Source organism: Callorhinus ursinus, unplaced genomic scaffold, assembly GCF_003265705.2.
Source record: "Callorhinus ursinus isolate GAN/ISIS: 27379988/994484 unplaced genomic scaffold, GSC_fseal_2.0 scaffold7, whole genome shotgun sequence".
Taxonomy (NCBI): domain Eukaryota; kingdom Metazoa; phylum Chordata; class Mammalia; order Carnivora; family Otariidae; genus Callorhinus; species Callorhinus ursinus.
In genome coordinates this window covers 50,492,706-50,515,057 of record NW_027397069.1, presented here as the reverse complement: position 1 = coordinate 50,515,057, position 22,352 = coordinate 50,492,706, and the positions used below count along the sequence as shown (strand labels likewise).

The window sequence follows — 22,352 nt, the reverse complement described above, 5'->3', positions numbered from 1 at the left end:
TATGGGTTTCTAGAAGACACTTTGTTATTCTTTTTTTTTTTTTAAAGATTTATTTATTTATTTGACAGCACAAGCAGGGGGAGCGGGAGAGAGAGAAGCAGGCTTGCCGCGGAGCAGGGAGCCTGATATGGGGCTTGATCGCAGGACCCTGGGATCATGACCTGAGCAGAAGGCAGACGCTTAAGCAACTGAGCCACCCAGGCGCCCCGACACTCTGTTATTCTTATAATAAATTCCCTATTGTGCACAGCTATACTCATTGGTTTCTGTTATTTGAACTACAGTTTATTGAGTACTTATATATGTCAGGCACCAGCTATAATCTCATGTTTGGCATTGATCTAGGAAGTGAAGAATCTCAGTCTGCTAATATCTTGTTAGTTTTTTCCTACGAGTATCTGTTACTTTTTCCTACGATTCTACAAGCCAATGTGTATTATAAAGATACGATCTATAGCGCGTCTCCTCTTCTGGCCGCGCTCGGCAGCAGACCGCCATGGGCCGTGTCATCCGTGGGCAGAGAAAGGGCGCCGGCTCGGTATTCCGCGCGCACGTGAAGCACCGCAAGGGCGCCGCGCGTCTGCGCGCCGTGGACTTCGCCGAGCGGCACGGCTACATCAAGGGCATTGTGAAGGACATCATCCACGACCCGGGCCGCGGTGTACCCCTCGCCAAGGTCGTCTTCCGGGATCCGTACCGGTTTAAGAAGCGAACGGAGCTGTTCATCGCCGCCGAGGGCATCCACACCGGCCAGTTCGTGTACTGCGGCAAGAAGGCCCAGCTCAACATAGGCAATGTGCTCCCGGTGGGCACTATGCCCGAGGGCACTATCGTGTGCTGTCTGGAAGAGAAGCCTGGTGACCGGGGCAAGTTGGCCCGAGCTTCCGGAAACTATGCCACTGTCATCTCCCACAACCCAGAGACCAAGAAGACCCGAGTGAAGCTGCCCTCAGGCTCAAAGAAGGTCATTTCTTCAGCCAACAGAGCTGTGGTCGGTGTGGTGGCTGGAGGTGGCCGCATTGACAAGCCCATTCTGAAGGCTGGCCGTGCCTACCACAAGTATAAGGCAAAGAGGAATTGCTGGCCACGTGTGCGGGGTGTGGCCATGAACCCTGTGGAGCATCCTTTCGGAGGTGGCAACCACCAGCACATCGGCAAACCTTCTACTATCCGCAGAGATGCCCCTGCTGGCCGCAAAGTGGGTCTTATTGCTGCCCGCCGGACCGGGCGTCTCCGGGGAACCAAGACTGTGCAGGAGAAGGAGAACTAGGGCTGAGGGTCTCAATAAAGTCTGTCCTTTCAAAAAAAAAAAAAAAAAAAGAAGATACGATCTATAGATAGAAGATATATTTCCTAAAGGAAATATAAGGAAAAACAGCAGAAAACAATTTTATGTTCAAAGTAGATCTCTAAGGTAGTTTTTGGGATTGGGGATAGATGGTACCAAAGGAGAGTAAGGTAATTTTTAACTACTTGCAAACATGACTGCCCTCTCCATATAGTAGGATCTTACAATGGGTAGCATCTGGAAAGTGTATTCATTTTATAGCAATGGGATGCTTTAGTTACTGGCCATCAGAGAGTAGAGGGTAAAAATAACCAGCACAGGATTTTAATTTTTATTTATTTCTTAAAAGATTTATGTATTTGAGAGAGAGGGGCGGGGGGCCGGGAAGGGACAGAGGGAGAGAATGTCCAAGCAGACTCCCACTGAGCGCGGATGCTGAAGCAGGGCTCCATCCCAGGGGCCATGAGATCAGGACCTGAGCCAGACCCAAGAGTAGGATGCTTAACTGACTGAGCCACCCAGGTGCCCCGGCACAGGATTTTTAAAAGCCTGTTTGACTAGAGGTTAGAAAATGGGAGAAGGAAATTGCTTATTACCTGGGGGCAGACTCCTGAAGAGTCTCCAGCATTAACTTGAACCTAGTATCTTTAAGTTGGGGAAGGGAGTAGTCACGGACAGCTAACTTGGACATCCTGTATTATTGCTTAGCACCATGGGCAATTACCTGGCCTGTTTTGTGGGGTATGCTGGATGGAGGCAGGAAGAAACATGTTCATATGATCCAGAGAGATAGGCCCACTGGCAACTTTATTAGATTGCATACCATTTTATGAGCTTGTCATAGAGCGTGTGCAAATTCCCATGTCTGCCCACACCCTGATAATGACTGATACCTTTTCTAAGAGATAGAACACCACAGATGTTTGATTATATTTCACCCATAATTTGTGGTCCACATGACTTCATTGTATATGAGCTGATTTATAAGCTGTAAAGTATAATGCAAACGAGAAGTGGTATTTATTATTTGTATTCTTTCTGGTCCTTGGCTGAGTTCCAGGGAGGTTTCTGTATCCAAGGGAGGTTTTCAGAGGAGACAAAGAAAACAGAGAGCAAAGAACTTGCATAATCAACAGAGCAGTTTTATAGTTTTAAGATTTGGCGTATATAAATGATGGCTCTCCTGAACATTCTTTTTGAAGTCAGAATTTGGACCCAGATAAGTTGGACAGATATCTCAATAAAGGGCACTAGTCCATGTATTTTTGCTGTTTGAAAATGGCAGTGACTGACTTTGACTATGTCAGTATCTGAAAGTTTAATAATAGACATTTTTTTCAAACTCCCTTTATTTTAATTGAATGGAATTTATTTAGAGTCTGGTACCAGAAACTGGACAAAAGCTCATGCCACAGCAGACTTTCATGGTGGATAATGGTAAGGCCTGAGGTGTTCCAGACGACAATCTGGATCTAGGTAATGGGCATTGTTATAACAGGGTGCTGGTCTGTCATCCTTTATTATACCTACCCAGTTTATTTTGTTCGGATTAAGAATGTGGAGAGGCCTATTTCATTGTTATTGCCTTAAGACTTTTAGTTTAACAGTTATCATAAGTGACAATTGAATCGGTAGCTGGATAAGATATATATATAATATAATAACTATAATATCTATAATATATATAACATAATATATATAATTACTTCTCAAACAAAGCTGGGAAGCTTTTTTCCCCTAAACATAGAGGAAATGCCTTTGCTGTGTTTCTAAATTTAACAAGAAAGAGGGCCTGAGGAGAGAAAGATGCCCCCTGACGTTAAACAGGTTACCAGAAACCGCTCTGACTGGTGGACGGGAATTGCTTCCCACTTTCCTAAGGCAAAGGTTGTCAGCCAGCAGAGCCATTCATTGACTACACACCTTTCTGGGTGGGGCACTATCCCTGGCCCTGGGCAGTCCTGGAAAAAAGGACACAGTCATTGCTGTTTATGTTAACACCATATGATAAATACGAGTGCGGGTAAATAAGTAAATGACATGTGAACACTTCAGCAAGAAGGGGAACTGGAACCTTCTGGGGAGGCCTGTCATCAAGTCATTTCCAAGTGGTTTTGAGTGTAAAGGAGAGCTCTTGCTCATGCAAAGTAGGAGGGACGGTTCTGGCAGAATGGAGGGAAGAGTCCATGTTGCTGGGCCATAGGTGACAGGCCAGTCTGGAAGCGGAAGGAAGGAGGAAGGAGTAGCTGGATTATGTGTCTTGGCCTGAAGAGGTGCTTTGAAACTGCTGCAGCTACTAACTAACCCTCTTGGGAATCAGAGACTGAGTGTACAGCCCGAACTCTGACCTATACCCTGCAGCAGCCTGCCGGGGAAAACCACCCATGCTCTATAATGAGACACCCAGGAAGGCAGCGTGCCACGGGTCAGGCTTGTAGGAAGTCCGACGGCTATCTCTAGGAACCACCCAGGACGCTAACACTAACCTCTGTAACAATCAGTCCCAAATGGCCAGCACTTGATTAATAACTGACAGCTTCCCTATTTTATCTCCACTTCCAACTAAGGACCCATCAGAGAAAGCTGAATAGGCACACCCCCCACCCCCCAATCACATGGACGACCCACTTCCAGTTAGCCTGACTCCGGCTTCCCCACGCCAACAGCCTCCAATCAGGGAACTCTGCAGCCTTCCCTCTGTTTCACCATACAACTTAACCCACTCCTCTGCCTGCCTTTTAATCTCTGCCAAAATGCAAGTGACAGAGGCTGACCACCTTGCAAATAGCCTTTGCTTCTCTCATTGGATTGGTCTTCATTTATTTCCACAGGGGTACTGCTGCTGCTGGTTCGGGTTCATCTGCTGCATAGCTTCCCCCTTGCATTTCTGTTTCTACTTGAACAAGCATCATTTGTCCTTTGCTTGGCATTTTGCCAAGAGAAATAATAGAAACAGATAGATTAACAGCAATGCCGATGGGAGTCTGCTTTTTGAGGGTCACTAGGAAATGCTGTTGAGTGTCTCCTTTTACATAGGGCGGCAAGAACATGGGCTCTAATGGAATCAGCAATGGGAGACAGTGCCGTTCTGATGTGGTCTGAATGGCTTTTTAATTTCCAAGGACTGCTGAGGGGGAATTCAACTCCTCTTGGATCAGTAATCAGTAGCTGACCTACCCTGCACTTAGTAGTACATCCCAGTCCTCTTTATAAAAGTTTTACCATCCTAAGAGTGGCTCCAAAGAAAGCTACTGTGGTTCAGTGGTGGCTAATGGTTGGGAAGTATCTGTCAGCTGCATGGAAGTTAATTATATGTTCTACTGAATGCTGCCTCTGAAAATCACATTTGCTTCAAGATTTGGGGCGATACTGACTTAGCCTGCTTTCTAATTTGCTGAGTCTCAGCCATATATGCCTAATGGTAGTACAGGCAAATCATAATATAGAGACTGGAAGAAGAATTCCAATTTGTTCTTGAGTTTTCTTTTTATAACTTTAGTATGTGCATTGCTAAAAGCCCTAGTTCCAGCCTCCAGATGTTTGGGTTGAGGCTGCTTTTCTGTGCTTGGGAACAGTAAGTTAACAGGTGACACAGGTTCCGCGAATAGTGCAGTAAATATGACTATCTGACTGAGAAGAAATCCTGACATCTACTTTCCTTACGCCCTATCGTCACATCACGTGTTTGACACGCTGTGGTTGCAGAGCCAACTACGAATATGGTGTGGACAAATCAAGTGGGAAGTAAGGCTCCATGTGGAAGCCTTGGCTTGCATGCTTCCTCAACCGCCTCAGCTTAACTTTTTGGCATTATCTTCTTTTGGACCTTCCCTTCCAGGCACACTGTCTGCACGCAAGTGCGTCTTGCATGTATTTGCTCCCAGGGTTTTGCTCCTGTTCCATTCTTCCCTGTTGTGCTCTCCCCACCACCTGTACCTGCCCAACGGTTTCTGAGCTGGGCTCAGGGGCACCTGGGTGGCTCAGTTGGTTAAGCGGCTGCCTTCAGCTCAGGTCATGATCCCGGGGTCCTGAGATCAAGCCCCCCGTCTGGCTCCCTGCTCAGTGGGAAGCCTGCTTCTCCCTCCCCCTCTGCCTGCTGCTCTGCCTACTTGTGCTCTCTCTGTCAAATAAATAAAAAATAAATAAAAATCTAAAAAAAATAAAAATAAAGGCACAGCTCAGATTCCACGTACTTTTCGACATTTCTGTGATTGCCCTGACGAGAAGTGATCTTTTCCCTCTTAATTCTCGTAGTGGTTATTGTCCGGACCACTCAGAGTGCCCTTCAGTGCACTCTTTGGTGTAACTGTCTTCATTCGTTCACTTGCTCAATAAGTTTTTACTGAATGCCCACTAAATTCTAAGTTTTGCTCAGAGCAGGGGATCTATCAGTGATCAAAACAGCAGAAGTGGGGCGCCTGGGTGGCTCAGTCAGTTAAGCGTCTGCCTTCAGCTCAGGTCATGATCCAAGGGTCCTGGGATTGAGCCCCGCATCCAGCCCAAGCCCTGCATCGGGCTCCCTGCTCAGCGGGAAGCCTGCTTCTCCCTCTCCCACTCCCCCTGCTTGTGTTCCCTCTCTCGCTGTCTCTCTCTCTGTGTCAAACAAATAAAATCTTAAAAAAAAAAAAAGAATTAAAAAACAAAACAAAACAGCAGAAGTGTTTGCACTCTGGTAGGAAAGGCAGACAATGAGCAAGATAAATAAATACATAAAATACATAGTGTATCAAGTGCCAGTAGGTGCTCATGAGAAAATGTAAAGCAGGAAAAGGCAGGTTACTGAAATTTGTGATAGGGAGGACAGAGAAAGTCTCACTGAGAAGATAATTTCTAACGGATTTGAGAGGGGTCAGGGGGCAAGTTATGAAGGTATTCCCCTGCTAGGGAAAGCTCTCTCCTCGCCACACAAGTGCAAAGGTCCTGAGGTGACAGCATACCTAGAGGATGTGAAGATGAAAGATGACAGGTGAGTGGTGTGGCTGGAGCCAAATGCACTTGGCCGAGGGGGGCGGATAATTAACGGGAGGGGGTGGTTGCCATGTAGAGCCTTGTAGGTCATTGTCAGGATTTTGACTTCTATTCTTTGTGAGATGGGAAGCCATTGGAGGGTTTTAGAGAGAGAAGTGACATGACCTAATTTGTTTTAAAAGAAGCCCTCTCCCACTCCTCCTGCTTGTGTTCCCTCTCTCGCTGTGTCTGTCTCTGTCAAACAAAACAAAACAAAACAAAACGAAAAAGGTGTTAAGAAGCCCTTAGGGGTGCCTGGGTGGCTCAGTTGGTTAAGTGTCCGACTCTTGATTTCTCAGGGTCATGATCTCAGGGTCGTGAGATTGAGCCCTGCGTCGGGTTCTGCACCCAGTGGTGTGTGCTGGAGATCCCCTCCACCTTCATCATGCTCTGTCTTTGGAATAAATAAATAAATCTTTAAAAGAAGCCCTCAGGGGCGCCTGGGTGGCTCAGCCTGTTAAGCGCACAACTCTTGATTTTTCAGGGTCACGGTCTCAGGGTTGTGAGATCGAGCTCTGCATCAGGTTCTGCACTCAATGGAGAGTGTGCTGGAGATCCCCTCCACCTTCATCATGCTCTGTCTTTCGAATAAATAAATAAATCTTTAAAAGAAGCCCTCAGGCTGCAGGGTTGAGAACAGGCTGCAGGGATGGGGAGCTTGTGGGCTGAAGCCGGAGTGAGACTATTATGGTGGTCCAGGTGAGCGATGATGGGGACTTGGGCCAGAGGGATGGCGAGAGGTGATCAGATTCTGGATATATTTTTATGATAGAGCCAATAGGATTTCTCAAGGGATCAGATGGAGAAAAAGAGCAAGAGAATGGAATCAAAGGTGATTCCAGGATTTTTGGCCAGAGCAACTGGGAGGTTGTGGCTGCCATTAACAGAAACAGGGAAGAAGGTAGAAGGTTGGGGGGAGTGGGAGTGGTGGATGCTCACGAGCTCAGTTTTAAACATGTTAGGTTTGAAATGCTCCTTAGTCATCCATGAGCAGATGTCAAGTAGGTTGTGGTTTCAGAAGGACAAAATGTTTTATGCCTCATGAATCTTTGTGTCTAGGTTGTTGATTGCATGACTCAACTAATTAATCAACAGTGAACAGTAATTCTGAATAGAGGTTTGGGGAAATTTCTCATCCTGGACTGTGAGAGAGGAAAAACATTAATTTGTTTTTGGATAATTGTGAAGGTGGTATGTCTGAAAATGGGAAGATGATGATGAGAGAGAAGGGACCAGGGGTATTGTCTCTGTGCCAATGTCAGCATCTATTAAGCCTTATATCATGAAATGTTTATTTTCATTGGTTTAAGAAGAGCCCATAACATCTTTTCTCTCCCCTGAAGATGCCATCAGGCCTCAGGATGTATGTTGTCACTGTTGTTGAAGGCATTGTCATCATTATTATTATTGCCAATGCCAGCCCCCTATTCTATGCACTCTGTATAATAGTGGAGTCAGTTTGATATTAAGAGTTCAGATTCTGGGGCGCCTGGGTGGCTCAGTCGGTTAAGTGTGTGCCTTCCACTTAGGTTGTGATCCTGGGGTCCTGGGATTGAGTTCCACATCGGGCTCCCTGATCAGCAGGGAGCCTGCTTCTCCCTCTGCCCCTGCCTCTCTCTCTCTCTCTCTCATGAATAAATAAATAAAATCATTAAAAAAAAAGAGTTTAGATTCTGGAATTCTTGAATTCTGCTTCTACTGTTTTTAAGTTGTAAAACTTTTAGCAAGTCACTTAGCCTTCCTGTGTTTCAGTTTTCTAATCTGTAAAATGGGAGTAATATTAGTACCTATCTCAGCGAGTCGTTGTGAGAATTAAATTGTTAATATATTAAAGTGTTTAGAATGATCTGGCACATAGTGAATCCTATATGTGATAGCTATTGTTTTTATATCAAGCACCGTCAGATATATACTGGGCGCCATGACAAACATTGAACTTGACATAATTCCTGGCTGTGGATCTACTGATGGTAATTGAGACAGATATCTCACATGGAAAGAAGAAAATGAGTTTAGAAAGCTCACTCAACTCAGAACTGCTGGTGGGAAGTTCAGAAATGAACCAGAAATAGTTTTAACCTCCCATCCACCTTGATTTCCACCTAGCACTTAAGTGGCAAAGTAAACTCATTGAAGGTCTCAGAGGGCCATAATTTTGATATTTGAGCAATTGCCACACGGAACAGGAAACTACAATGCTGGGCACATTTTCTAGATGCCAGGCCATGGAGTTGTGGACTCGTACCACTCTGGAGTGTGGGTCTCCAGAAAAATGAGAAAAGCTCTCTCTCGTCCCAGGGCTAGTCCCTGGGAGGAGGACACATCCAGGGGAGTATGAGGGCAGTCTGCCAAGGCTCTTCCTGTCTTCTGTGAGCAGAGCAGATGAAAGGAAGGTATTAGGAGAAAAAGAGAGTATCTGTGAGGTGGGGAAGGGTATTAGCAGACAGCGATGTGGTTTCTTGTTCTATGCTGTAGTTGCTCAGATGTTGAAATTATGGTCCCCTTGAGCCCTTAGTCGCCTTGCCATTGACGTGCCACGTGAAAACCAAGACAGTTCCTCTGGGACTCACTGATTCCCGAATGAGTAAATGAATCAAGTAAAAACCACTCCAACACTGACTGAGTATCAGGAAAGACAACCATGTTGTAGAGCTTATTTATTCCTGACAGAAGAATAGTTTCTTCCTGTTATTTGTTGATTTGAGGAAAAAAGTAACCTTCATACGAGGGTCCCCAAAGAAACAAAGATATTTTAGGAGACTGATTCATTCAGTAAATGGTTCTGTGTGCCAAGCACTGTGCTAGAAGCTGGGAACACGACAGAGTAAGAACCGGACTCTGCCATCGGGAGTGTATAGACCACCCCAGAGAGGGAAGCAGGGAGTTCGTCCAGCCTCATGATTTAATAGGGTGCATGCACAGAACAGCACCTAACCCACTTTCAGGAGTTCAAGGGTATCTGCCCTGAGTCATAGGATGAGTAGGAGTTGCTAGATTTGGGGTAGAGGTGAAGGGGCAGAGTTAAATAATTTAAACTAGCCCGGAGGAAACTCTGTCATCCCAGGGGCCTCCTGAGCTCAGATCCAATTTTAGAAACTGAACCTAGCGTTAGGCCATGAAGATTAACTCACCCCAACTGGTCAGCAGGGGCAGGTGCTGTTACCCAAAAGAGCTTGGAGGTTAACTTCGTGCCATAGGCTGGGTCTGTGCTGGCCAGAGCTCTCCCTGGGAGAGCAGAATTTAATTGGTGCTTATTTTCAGTGCCCTTAGAAAGGGTGACTCCTGGGCCCACTGAAATAGAAACCATCCCAACTCCTAAATGACTGGCAGGCGGGGACCTGAATCGCACCCAGTGCTTTGGCTAATATAGATGCCCAGCAAGTACAATATGTTTGGGGCTTTTTCCCAGTATCAAATGAGGCGGCCTTAGATGCATGGGAACAAGAGTAGCTGTTCCTTGTGTCAACAAGGAGGCTTTTTTTGTGTGTGTGCAGAGCTAAAGAAATGCAGCTCACTTACTGGTCTGGCTAAACTTCAAAAATTTGTGTTGTTTTTTTTTTTTTCCTCCTCCCAGGAACATTATGTTCATGCTGGTGGTTAAAAGGGGGCAGCTTTCACATAGAAGTACAGCAGGAAGTATTTAAGTTGGTTAAAAGGAAGGACTATTTGGTAGAATGATTGAGTGCAGGACTGGGTTCCCAGGGGGATTATGGAGTCCAATTTTTATTCATGGACTTTCCTATTAAATAACTCAAATAATAAGGGTGGCAAGGCATTTTAGCCCATGTCACCACTTTTTAAAGGCCTGTGCTTTGGGATTCAGAGGAAACGGGAGTGACTTGTGACCAGGAGGACCCAAGGCATCTTCATGGGGGTGAGCTGGCCTTGGAGTTGGGGTCAGATGTGGAAAGAAGAGTGGGGAGGGCATTACACAGAGCGAAGGGAACAGGGCGGGAAAGCATGTGGGACAAGGGAGACGGAGCATAGAGGGTGATTTGGAATGTGGTCTCTGAAGAGGGGCACGGGAGGATAATATTACCAGGGTATGGGACGGCTGGATTATGGAAAGCATGGAAGGCTTGGCCAGGGGATTTAGATTTTTACCTGTCAATCTAAAATTGTCAGGAGGCAACAATTAAGCAAGAGTGTTTTATTTGGGATCAAAGAATTGCAATTCAGGGTACACAGACTTGAGTAATAACCCAAATTGTGTCCCACTAGGGGGCAAAAATCGGGGATTTTTAAAGCAAAAATGCAATGCTTGTATGCATTGTTCTTAAAGAATTTTTGATTGGTGTTGGTGGCAGAAAGCTAGTCTTAACATAATATAATTGGTTGCTAAGTCTATCACTAAACGAACTCTCTTATGGTAGCAAGTTTTGTGGGTGTTGGGGCTCAGCCCTTGGAATATTTGCAGTTTGGCTCGGTTCAAAAGTGTGTGGTTCCACCAATGAGGATGTGCATAAAGCCCATCTCCTTAATGGCCTCCTGGCTCCATTTTAAAACCCCTCGACGTAAGTGACCCCATTTCATTTCACTTTTCACATACTCAATAGGCAACTCCAAGCCTTTTTTTTTTTTTTTCTTTCTTTCAGGTTTTTGAGCAGGAAAGGGAAATGATGGACTTTTAGGGATCATCGTCTTGTAGAGACTTACAGTTTTAGGGAACTTACAGTTATGTCATTGTTTCTCAAACTCTAGTGGCATTAGAATCATTGCGGGGGCGGGAGGGGGGGGCTTGTTAAAATTCAGTCTCCCAGGCCCCCGCTCCCAGAAGTTCTCGTGTCGAAGTTCTGGGTGGGGTTGGGAATCTGCAGTTAAACTCTGCCACTGGTGATCCTGGGACCAGTGGTGAAAGACCCCCACTGGGAGAACACGGCTGGCCTCCCGGCTGGAACCCTGTCTAAGGACCCCAAGCACGGAAGCCTCGGGTGAAGCCACGGAGAACCACTGAGAAAGAGAGTCAGCTCTAGAACACATTCAGGCCCAGAAAGCAGGAAGCCAACTTTTGACATAGTCCCAGTCCGGTAGGAACTTTCACTTCCCCACTCTCTTGCCCTCCCTACACTCAGATCTTGGAGGGCCTGGGAGTCTCAAAAGGAAGAAGGCCAAAGAAAGTGAAATCAGAAGTGGATCACACCCTGTTCCCTTGACAAGTAGACCTTGGCCCAGTGTTCTGTGGGTAAATATTTAACCAGTGCACCACTGTTTTTTAAGCAGCACACCAGCTCCTGAGGTAAAAAGCCATGCCTTGCAGCATTTGCCTATTCCTGTGGGGGTAACCCTGCCAGCGTGGCCATCCCCGGCTACAGACTGCCCACGTGATGTCACTGAACACAGAGTGGGAAGAAGCCCACCAGCGTTCCTAGCCTGAAATCATGCTCCAGCTGAGATGGAGGGGCAGAACTATTTAGAAATGAAGATTGATTTGTTGAAAAGCATATTGTCCTGCACTGCGCTTTATTAAAGTGCTCATAGGGCTTTCCATTACTGCCCAAGTTTTCACCCAGTGGCAGGTGGAGATTTCAGTTTGGGGACAGAAAGTGACAAAAATAAAATCGCATTTTGGTTATATCCTAAAGATGGTGCCTGTTCAATGTATGGGTTACACTGGGAACTTTTATCTTAAGAACTTGCAAGTTACTTTTTAAAAAGATTATCATCGGGGCCCCTGGGTGGCTCAGTCGGTTAAGCATCTGCCTTAGGCTAGGGTCATGATCTCGGGGTCCTGGGATGGAGCTCCACATCCGTCTGGCTCCCCACTGAGCGGGGATTCTGCTTCTCCCTCTCCCTCTGCCCCTCTCCCTGCTCGTGCTCACTCTCTCACTCTCCAATAAATAAATTAGAAAAAAAATAAAAAGATTATCATCAAATGGAAATACAGAACTGAAAGGTACTTGAGAAATCATGGCCCTTAACTGAGAACCACAGGATGTATTCTGTAATTAATGAGGCTTGTTTTGGAGACTTTTCTTTAGTGTTCCCAGATGTCCCCAAAAGGAAGACAACTGTCTCACTGATTAAAAAACAAACCAATGAAACTGTTCAAAGATGCAAAGACAGTACAGGAAGAACCACCAAAGACTGGGATAAGACCTATCTCACAGGTATAATGTGAGGATTAAGTGAGCAGACATATTTGAATGTGTCTAATGCCCATATAGATTTGCAGTCAGTAGGTTCTAGTTTTATTCGGAGCTTCATGAAGTTCCAGAGATGTTGGGGTATCCCTCATTCCCTGTGAGGGAGCTTCATCTGGGTTAATAAATGCTAGGCAGAATAGTTTCTATTTCGGGTCTCTGGTCGCCCCTCCCCTCTTGCTGCTGAATGTCACAATTGAAGCCTTAGAGGGCCTCAGTTAGTGGGGGGGGGGGGGAGGGAGCCAGGACCTGCACCGTTCCTTTGGCAAGTGGGGAGTGGGTTTTTCAATGCACTCCCAAGTGTCCGCCTTTTGGAAAAACAACTTCTGCGTAGCCTAAGCCACAACGAGGACACCAGAACCATAGCTCTCCCCACCCTGGCCATCCTGAATAACTGACTCTTTGTACTTGCCTAATCCAAACAGTAGATCGCTAAGGCATAAACTGCTCCCAATGAAATGTTCCTTCAACCCCAGGACGGGTTTGGAAACCACAAAGAATTTCCACCAACCAAGACTGCTTGCAGGAGGGGCTCGCTCCAGGTTTATAAGCTACTTTTACAGACCACCATCGCCTACTTTGGGTGACATAGATCCTGCCTTTTGCCGTTGAGTCAACAGAACCTGGAATGCTGCGGGCTTCCAGGCAGCCCCCGTTCTCGTTTCTGGAGAAGAAAGAGAAACTTTCCCGGGCCGGGCGGGGTCGGGGGCGAGGGCCAGGCCCAGCGCCAGCCGCGCGGCGAGGCGACGCGGGGCGGCCGGCGGGCACAGCCGGGCCCCGGGGGTGCCGGCGCGCAGCGGGTGCCGACGCGGAGGCCCCGGCGGGGCGGAGGCCGGGCGCGGCGGGCTCCGAGCGGCTGCTCCGCGGCTGGGACACCCGCTCCAGGCTGGCCTCCGCTGTGGCGGCGTGAGACTCCCCACGGCACCGGTTTCTTCTTCCCGAGTCTAACCCTCAAACACCAGTCCTTTCGCACTCTGCGGGACTTCCTGTGCGGAATTAGGAACAATGACTCATCCAATCTACTCGGGTGGAGACGTGGTGTCTAGAACCAGGGGACTGGATGAGCTCAGAAAGGACGCGAGGGTGGAAAGATTCCGCGGCTCTTGGCAAGGAGCGGAGCAGAGCGGGGGCCCGGAAGGGGTTAAGGGCGCCACAGGATCCCCGCAGGCGCAGAAGCAGGTCTGACGCCGGAGGGCGGGGGAGGCGGCGGGCGGAGGCCGCTGAGAACGACTCAATTTACCGAGGCTTGCAACGATACTCGTTGTCTCCCACATGGTCTAGCGGTTAGGATTCCTGGTTTTCACCCAGGCGGCCCGGGTTCGACTCCCGGTGTGGGAACACCAAAACTTTTAGGAAAAAGAAAAGCCAATTCAGGCCGTCCTCGGCTTCTTAACCAGAGGCTGGTGTTTTTAGAAAAACCTATAACCCAATTTCAGAGCGGCAGGGAATCTTGGCCCTGAAGAAAATCCGGGCCTCCCTCCCCAAAGCAGGCACCGCTGGCGGAAGCAGGCGAAAAAGCAGTAGCTCCGACAGTGAGCAAGTTAGCTTTTCGAAATAGGGGATTGAATCCGAGTGAAGAAGGTGGGTTCGGTGCTAAAATACATGTTCGGCTGGTACTACTGCTGTAATTGCTCCTTGTTCTGTGGCTATGGAGCGGGTGACTGAACAGTGCCCTTCTTTGAAAGAAAAAGAAAAGACGCATGTGGGGACATTATAAGGCTTTTAAGTTGCCTAAAGCCATTTTATTGAGGACAGCAAGATTGCCAGAAAAGACGTATTATTAAGGGCAGAGTAGCTCCGCGTCCGGTCTGTGGGGTCAGCCATCGGGAGAGCTCACTAAACTCGTTCTGTGGGGAGGGGGAGGGAAGAAGGGAAACGTCGATTATTGTAACTATCGAGGAGCGAGGCAAGGGCAGAGAACACCACATCCTTCTCCAGCCCTAACATGTATTTGACACATTCTGTTTTTAAAACTTCTGGAACTCATGATAGGCTGAACTAGAATTAGGAATTTTAGCGTCGATGTGTCACAAGACGGCTTTCAACTGTTACCCCAAGAAGTGTTTCCTCGGCTGTAATCGTTTATCTTGCTTATCGCTCCAAACATTTGCCATTAAGAAAATCCTCAAGGCGTTCAGAAGCCACACTCCTTTCCCACTGGTGTTGAATTTTTGGAAGCTTCCCCTGTTCCCAGACTGCCACCAACACTAAGACATGACCGTGAAAAAGACTTGGTGTCCCTGTGACTTTGAAATTTGCTCTCCTTTAAAAGTCCTTTGGGATTCTAAGGGTCGCAAAACCAAATGTCATCCTTCATGAGAAAATTACTCGGTGGAAAATATACATTTATTCAAAATTCCTAATAAAGGGCTTGGAGGAGAAATTTATCATCCGCCGATATTCTGCATTTATGGAATCAAGTAGGACAGAACTGATAAGAAGATAAAAAGCTCAATCATCATAATAATGGGTAATATTTATTGAGCACTTGCTATGAAGCAGGCTAAATGCTTTACGTACCTTTTTCAATTTAATTCTTATTTTGTTATTAGATAATATTATTATGCCTCTAACAGCCAGGGGCCCAGTAGGAAACTGATGACAGAGTCTTAGCAGAGAATTTAATAAAGGGACTATTGCAGGTTTATTTAGAGTTTAGGGAAACAAAGAATAATGCAGTCAGTCCTGGGGCTCCTGGGTCTAAATGGAGAAGGGGAGGGAGGGTCGCTGATGGAGCGGGCTGCCAGTGAGGAGTTGTGGTTTTTTTTGTTTATTTGTTTCTTTCAAAATTTGCTTTTATCTAGCAGGTGAGTTCTATTCACATGAAGGCTGTCAAATGTACTCAACCTATGAATAATTCATTTTCATAAAATAGATTTTGGGGCTCACGGATTTGACAGAAGCTTTCTTTAGATGCCTATGATACTTGAGGCTCAGAGCATAGTAGATATTTCTAAAGACATGCTTAATAAAATGAAAGAGTTTAACTTTTGGGGGAAATGGTTGAGTTATATTCGGCATTCTCATAGCCTTGCATTTTTGCAAAACATTTTGCCATAATTTTTATTAATCATTCTCATAATCAGTCTTTAGATTCAATGACTATTTGAGCTGCAAAGATACTTAGCAGTTATTTAATTAAGCCCCTCATTTTAGTCATGAAGTCATGGGTCTGGGATTTTATTCCTCTGATTCCTTGGTATTGGACTTTCGATTTACCCAAAAAAATGAAGTCTCTGCATGGTGCCCTGGCCAGATACCACTCTGTCCAAATCCTGGCTTCAGGGAAGGGGCTTGGGTACAGAAAACATGAATTTTAAAATTTTGTTGTATCTGGCTTTTGGTCAGTGTTCACCGAATAGCTACATGAACATAGTCATAACAAATTTTGAGGTTTTTTTTTTAATTCACCATATAAACATTTCTAGACAGTGAGGATCTTTATTTGGGATATTTGAACTAGTCACAAGTTCTCGATATGCTTCCATTTTTGCATGTGGTCATAAAGTCTGAGGGAGTGTGCATGAAGATTGCTGTGTGCCCATCCACGTGTGTATTTATAGTCCTAGAGATTTGTAAGTATGTTCCCTCAGAGATATAGGCTGCATGCAAAAAGTATCTTAAATAATCACAACATTAAAACTTCATATTAATACAGGAAAGGGACGGCAAATACAAAATTTAACTCACCCACATTGTAAAGCTGAATAACTTGGAAAAACACTGAATACTTGGAAAATCACTGGAACAAATAATCAAAAAATCAATTTGCAAACACCTGGAAGACCACAGGGTCCTGGGTAATCATGGCACATAGCTTTGTGAAAAACAAAGCTTATCGGATAAATCTCATTTCCTTCTGTCACAGAGTGACAGGCACAGTGGATGGGGGGAGCGGTCAAGATAACGTATCCCGATTTAAGAAACCCTAGGATTTTGCCCTTTGTTGTGTACTCGTGAAGAAGACGTAGGCTATTGCTGTCTGGCAAGGACACAACAAACCGAAGTTCAAGGCTGGGCTTCCCCCAGATGGTCAACTTACACTCTGTGCAAAAATGACCTCGTCTTTTCCCAAGCCTCTGCTTGATTCCTTCAAGCGTCATTCAGGTGGTGTTGATGCAAATTACTTCATCGGTTCCTCAGTTTCCTGGACTCTAGAAGGGGGGTAATAATGGGACCCGCGTCATGGTGTTGTGGAGGTGCGATCTGAAAGTGCACGCAAAGGGCTTGGCCCAGGGCGGGGCCAGTGGCCACCGGTGGCCCTCACCCTTAGTGCGAGCATCACCGTGGTTATCATGTCTGCTTCCTCTTTCTCCTCTACTTCCTATCACAACGTTACATCTGATCATTTCTACCTTTTCAGTGGTGCCCACGTATGTTGGCATCGATTTCCCCTGCTGCTGGGTCAGATCGTCTTGCTCCGTGGACTGGTCGGAATAGGCACCGAACTGGTTTCTCTGTCCCCAACTCACCCATCTCTTCATCTCATATTCCGTTGCTTGTCACATAGCTTAGAGCTGAGCACGCTGCTGCCCTGGGCCTACACCTGTGGGGCTTCGCCTACTGTGAGCTCCCAACCCACCTTTGCAGCCTAATTGCTACCTCTTCCCTCTGTGCATCACAGATTCCTGTTAATTTCTCCCTGGGTCCTGTATCTGCCTTCACTCCGTGTTTCCTCTGTGAAATGCTCTTGTGCCCTTTCTCTAAATTAATCTGTGTCTTGCGCATCCTTTAAGGCTTACTTCAAATGTCATGTCCTTCTCAGAGCTTCCCCTACCTTTCCTGCCACTGGGAACCTCTTCTGATTCCCCTTAGTGTCCTGTGTACCCGCCTTCTGATACATATTCCTCTCTAACTTCAAGTCTTACCTTAGATGTCCTTTCCTCCAAAGGTCTGCCTTCCCCACTGACAGGTGACATGCTTGGCTCTGCACGTTTCTCTCTCATTGCATTCCCCACACCTGCCATGGCGCCCCAAGATTATGTGCTCCAAAGCCAGTGCCCTGCACACAGTAAATACTTAATAAATGTGTGTTGAGGGAAGGTGTGAGCTGGACAAGGACTGTATTGTCCTGAGGAACACCTTAGACTCCAAGTTACAGAAAGTCACTGGAACTAGGTAGGGCCCAAGGGAATCATTAGCTTATGTAACCGAACTGTGGGAAGTGGAGGTAGTGGGATTGGCCTCAAGAACCACCAGCCCGGTGTTCTCTCTCTCTCTCTCTCTCTGTCAGATTTATTCTCATCTCTCACGGGCCAGCTGCTTCCACACGGCAAGGGATCTGGGCCCTGCCAGCTCCATGTTCATTCCGCACAGCTTCCCCAGCCAAGACGGAAGGCCTTTCTTAGTTTCTGTTGGAAAGTGCTGGGGAGGAATTCAGCCTCATCTGGGGCCCATGCCCTCCTGATGGTTGATGCGCATGGGGTGTTGTGGTTGGCAGCCCTCATCAGAATCCCACGGTGGAGAGGAAGGAGGAACAGGGATTCGAAGTAAGCCAGATAAATTAAATAGTGATGATGGTCGCACCATTTTGTGAATGTACGAGAAACCTCTCAGTTGTGAAAGACTGAATTTTATGGTATGTGAGTTATATCCCAATAAAAAAATAATAATGAAAAGGTAAGCCAGAAATAAAATCTTGCTGAAAAAATAAACATTTTTATATTCCCTTTATTCGAGCCATTCATTTATTCAGCCAACATTTATAGTGTGCCTATGATGTGCCCGCACTGATCTAGATTGACAGTTTAGTTGGGGAATCACACACACACATCAGCTAAGAAACTTGGATTTCATTCTCAGTGTGATGGGAAACCTCTGGAGGGTTAAGCATGGAGACAGTTCCACCCCAGGATGAGACTCCCTGGATTCGAGGGCCTTTGAGAATCTTCTGGCCTGGCCCTCTGCTTGTGGTCGGCACTAACCACACTTTTGTAGGAAGAGGAGAATGTTTTGGCAGGTCTTGTGAGATGGCTTCATAACCTCATTTTCAGAATTTGGCAACTTTGTCATAAAATAAAGTTTCCTTTTGGGGTAACCTAGATCACATTATACTTTGCTTTCAGCCCATTTGCCCAAAGTTAACCAAACTGCAGAGTTTGAAGGCACAGTTGCCAAGACTGCCCTCACTTTGGACACCAACTGCAAGTTTGAGGGGCTTGCCAAAACCACCCTCAGGTTTGATGCTGTGCTAGAAGGACCCACAGAACTCACTGAAAGCTGTAGTACTCATGGTTATGGTTTATTACAGGTAAGGATGCAGAATGAAATCATTCAAAGGAAGAAATACAGAGGGCAGAGTCTGGGGGTGTTCCAAATGCCAAACTTCCATTGCCTTCTCTCTCCATGGAATCAGGATGCATTACCCTCCCAGTATTGGTATGTGACAATATGCATTGACTATTGCCCACCAGAGAAGCTCATCTTAGTTTTTATTGGGGCTTTATTATGTAGGCATGATTGATCGATCACCCATGTGGTTGAACTCAGTTTCTAGGTTGACTGATAACAAGCGACCCAGAGCCCTGACCCTAAGTCACATGGTCTTTCTGACATGGCCAGCTCGCCCCTAAAACTATCAGATGTGTCCAACACCTGTCCTTAAGGAAAGCTACTCTATCAGGTATGACATAGATTACTTCCCAGAGGCTGAGGGCAAAGGCCAGACCTCTTTCCGGGCAGTTTCAAATTCTTTACTATGCATTATTTTTTTTTTTTTCTAATTTTCTCCTCATTAGATGTAGAGGAGAGAGGATTGGTTATTGCCACAAACTGCCAAAACATGGGTAAGTGCTCGGGACAGCAGCTCACCCTGGCTCTGGCCGCCCTCCCAGCTTCTCTCCAGACTTCCCAAGGGGAAAGCTCCAAAAAGAGGGGTTTGGAGGGGCTGTGGGGAATAGCAGTCTTTCTCCGAGGCCCACGCTCTTTGGCTGGCTGCCTCACAGCCCCGGGCTCTGATTTTAAAATGGAAACAGTGGGCCCTTGGGGTGTGTTTGATGCTTCATCAGAACCCCAGGTTAGTTTGAGGAACGTCAGCTGCATTAGGATTTCCACTGGAAGCTCAAAAGCAAAAGTTACAGAATTGCATGTGGAAAATGGAGGTCTTATAAGGAATTTGTCCAGATCTGGCAGCATTTGAGAGTGGACCTGGGGAGCTCCCCCTGCCCCGTACTGCCACCCCCAGTGGGTCTTGGCTATGTTGGCTGACATCTGCAGGAGTCTGGGTGCATCACCTTCCACCCTGACCTTCTCACTGTGTATAAACTTAGCGAGTCTATCTGCCAAAGGCAGTGACCCCCACCATTTATTTCTTGCCTCTTGGTGCTTTCTGGTCTAGTGCTGTTTTCCATTCTAAGCTCTAATATAGACAAATTGGAAGTGGGGGAATGGAGAGGAAGGTAGGAGATTTTGTAAGCATCAAATGTGTTCATTGAGTGGAGGTGGAGACGGTGAACCTGACAGTTATCAGAAGCCGGAGTAATTTTCCATAACCTGTGCTTGTTAATGTCCTGATTGGGGTTAATGGATTCAAGGGAGGCAGAGAGAGTGGCGCGAGGAGGGAAGGAAAGGAGGAATAATCAGGAGCTGGCAACAGCTCAGCGGTGGGGTGTGAAGGGAAGGGATGATTTGTTGACAACCCCAAGATGATAAGCATCCCCAGAGAGATAGAGAAGTGGGGCAGAGAGAATGAGATTTGTCTCCTCTGACAAATTCAAGGCCGGGACCTCTAAATGGAGCAACCTAAGAGCGCAGGCCATCGAGGGGGTTCCAGACACCTAGCAGACACCTAGGGGGCAACTGTCATTTTCAGGCAAATAGGAGACTGAGGGGTTTTCTTGCAGATGGGGCGGGGGGCAGGCGGCTGTTGCAGGCGGCCGGTGGTAGGAAGGGAGGAGATGGAGGAGCGTGTGCATGGGAACGTGGCTGGGGTTCTGTTGCGTAGTTGTCCTGCCATGACAGACCTCTCAGGAGCACCAATGGTGCCTTGCACAGCTCCACGGGCCTCTGGTCCCATTGCAGCCAGCATAGATTTGATGTTTCGGATGATGATTTTCTGGCAAATGGCAGCAAAGTGTCTTGAGGGAGATGTGACTTTCCTAATTTGCACCAAGGTACTACATGAGCTGACAGAGGCTCTGGGGTCCTTGTTAGGTTATTTTTTATAAGTCTTGCAAATTTCCTCGTCCCTTCTGATCTTGCTACACTATGTGAGGAATCGGTCAAAGCCTCTGTGCCACTAAATATTTTGTAAGTTGGGCACGTTCGTGTTGGCACATAGCTTCTTGCACATGCTTTGTGTGTGATTGTGGGACACACAGGAAAGGTGAGTTGTGCAAATTTCACGCAATGCCGCTTAGCATATAATACACAGCAAGAGCCAAAAACATGGTTCTTCCTTTCACCTGGTAATTCTACTTCCAGAAATCAACTTCGAGGGAAGAATCAGAGAAGAGCAAAGAAATAGGTTTATGAACAAGGATAGATTTATGAGCAAGGATATTTTTCCTTACAGCATCGTCTATCATTAAAAATGTGGGAAACAATAAAATGATAAAAATAGGAGAATGAATGAACAAATGCTATATCCATATGATGGAATATTGTACAGCTGGTGTTATTTACAGTCAAGATTATTTTAGGATGCAGAAGAAAGCAGGATCCCAAACTGTAGTGTGGGTCCAACTTTGTATCCCATATTAATATGTTTATATAAGTAAACACACACATAAAAACTGGAAAGAAATATACTAAAAAGTTAACAGTGGCTATTTCTGGATGGTAGAATTCCAAGTGATTTTGTCCTTTTATGCTTATTTTAACTTTCTAACTTCTTTGAAATGAGTATATATTGCTTTTATAGTCACAAACATTTTTCCCTGAAATATATCTATACATCTTGGGAGTCTATGTTGAGTGTTAGGAAAGGTCCTTTCTTGGGCTTTCAGCCCACCCTGCCCCCCCCAGCACAAGGAGAGTTCAGGGCCGTCCAACCTTCTGTCAGCCTTTACTTGCTCTTCTTGCCTTCCAGACTCGGGGCTCCGGGCTGACCCCTTCAGTGGGCAGTGCAGGCAGTGAAGGGACAAGGCTCCAGGCCCCGCTACACCAGCCCCCCATGCCCTCCACCAGGGTGGGGTGGGCAGTCCATCTTCTCATCCAGAAACAAAACCTGGATGTCCTAGGCCTCACACAGTAAATGCCCGGTGAGTCGTATGTGAGTCTTTGAGTAAACCAATTATCTGGTAACCCTTCACGAGAGGCTCTTCTCAAGAGTTTAAGGACTGTTTAAGCGCACAACTTGGATCTCGTTAGATTTTCTTCATCTGGTAACTTCCTCTTGTCAGGGCGCTGCCTTGCCTGCCTTATTGCTCTGTTGCAAATGAAAATCAAAGCCGTTTTTTCCTTTTAAAATTATTTTCAGGTTGAGTTTTGATCCATTACTCCTTCGCTGGATGTGGAAGGCCCTGGGGAGATTTATCAAAATGAATTTCTATTTGAGTTCTTATCTGAGGGTTAGCAGAAACAACTGGTATTTTCACAAGCTGTAAAGAGTTCCATGTCAGGTGTTACAAATACGACAATAAAAAGCGAAAATAGAATTCATTCCCTATGAGGCTCCGCAATGATAAAAACATAATGAAAAACTTGGATATTTCAAGAGAGCTCTCTACCTTTTAAATTTGATCTTCTGATGACATGATATAAATATACCTCTATGCATATGCATATATACAGAGAAAGTCATTCTGCTTCCAAGAAAGTTAGACCCCAAGGTTTCATAAATTTCCGGTCTCCTATCCAATTACTCCTTTGCTCAGGTGGTGTCCGCCACAGGGCCAAGAGACTTCTAGGAAAGGGAGACAGAGCAAGTAAGTCTACAGCTCTTCCCTTAGGTAAATTACGATTCAATTTGAAATGTT

General features: G+C 46.2%; 1 protein-coding gene and 1 non-coding gene across 2 annotated transcripts; both read left to right on the top strand.

Moving 5' to 3' along the window:
* The first annotated feature begins 463 nt into the window (after positions 1–463).
* LOC112826659 (large ribosomal subunit protein uL2-like) lies at positions 464–1,323 on the top strand. The gene has a single exon (XM_073894517.1). The coding sequence runs from the start codon at positions 497–499 to the stop codon at positions 1,268–1,270; it is 774 nt and encodes a 257-aa protein (XP_073750618.1). The 5' UTR covers positions 464–496; the 3' UTR covers positions 1,271–1,323.
* Positions 1,324–13,701: 12,378 nt separating this feature from the next.
* Positions 13,702–13,773, top strand: TRNAE-UUC (transfer RNA glutamic acid (anticodon UUC)). Its single transcript has one exon. It is a non-coding gene; the product is annotated as a tRNA-Glu (tRNA).
* The last annotated feature ends 8,579 nt before the right edge of the window (positions 13,774–22,352 follow it).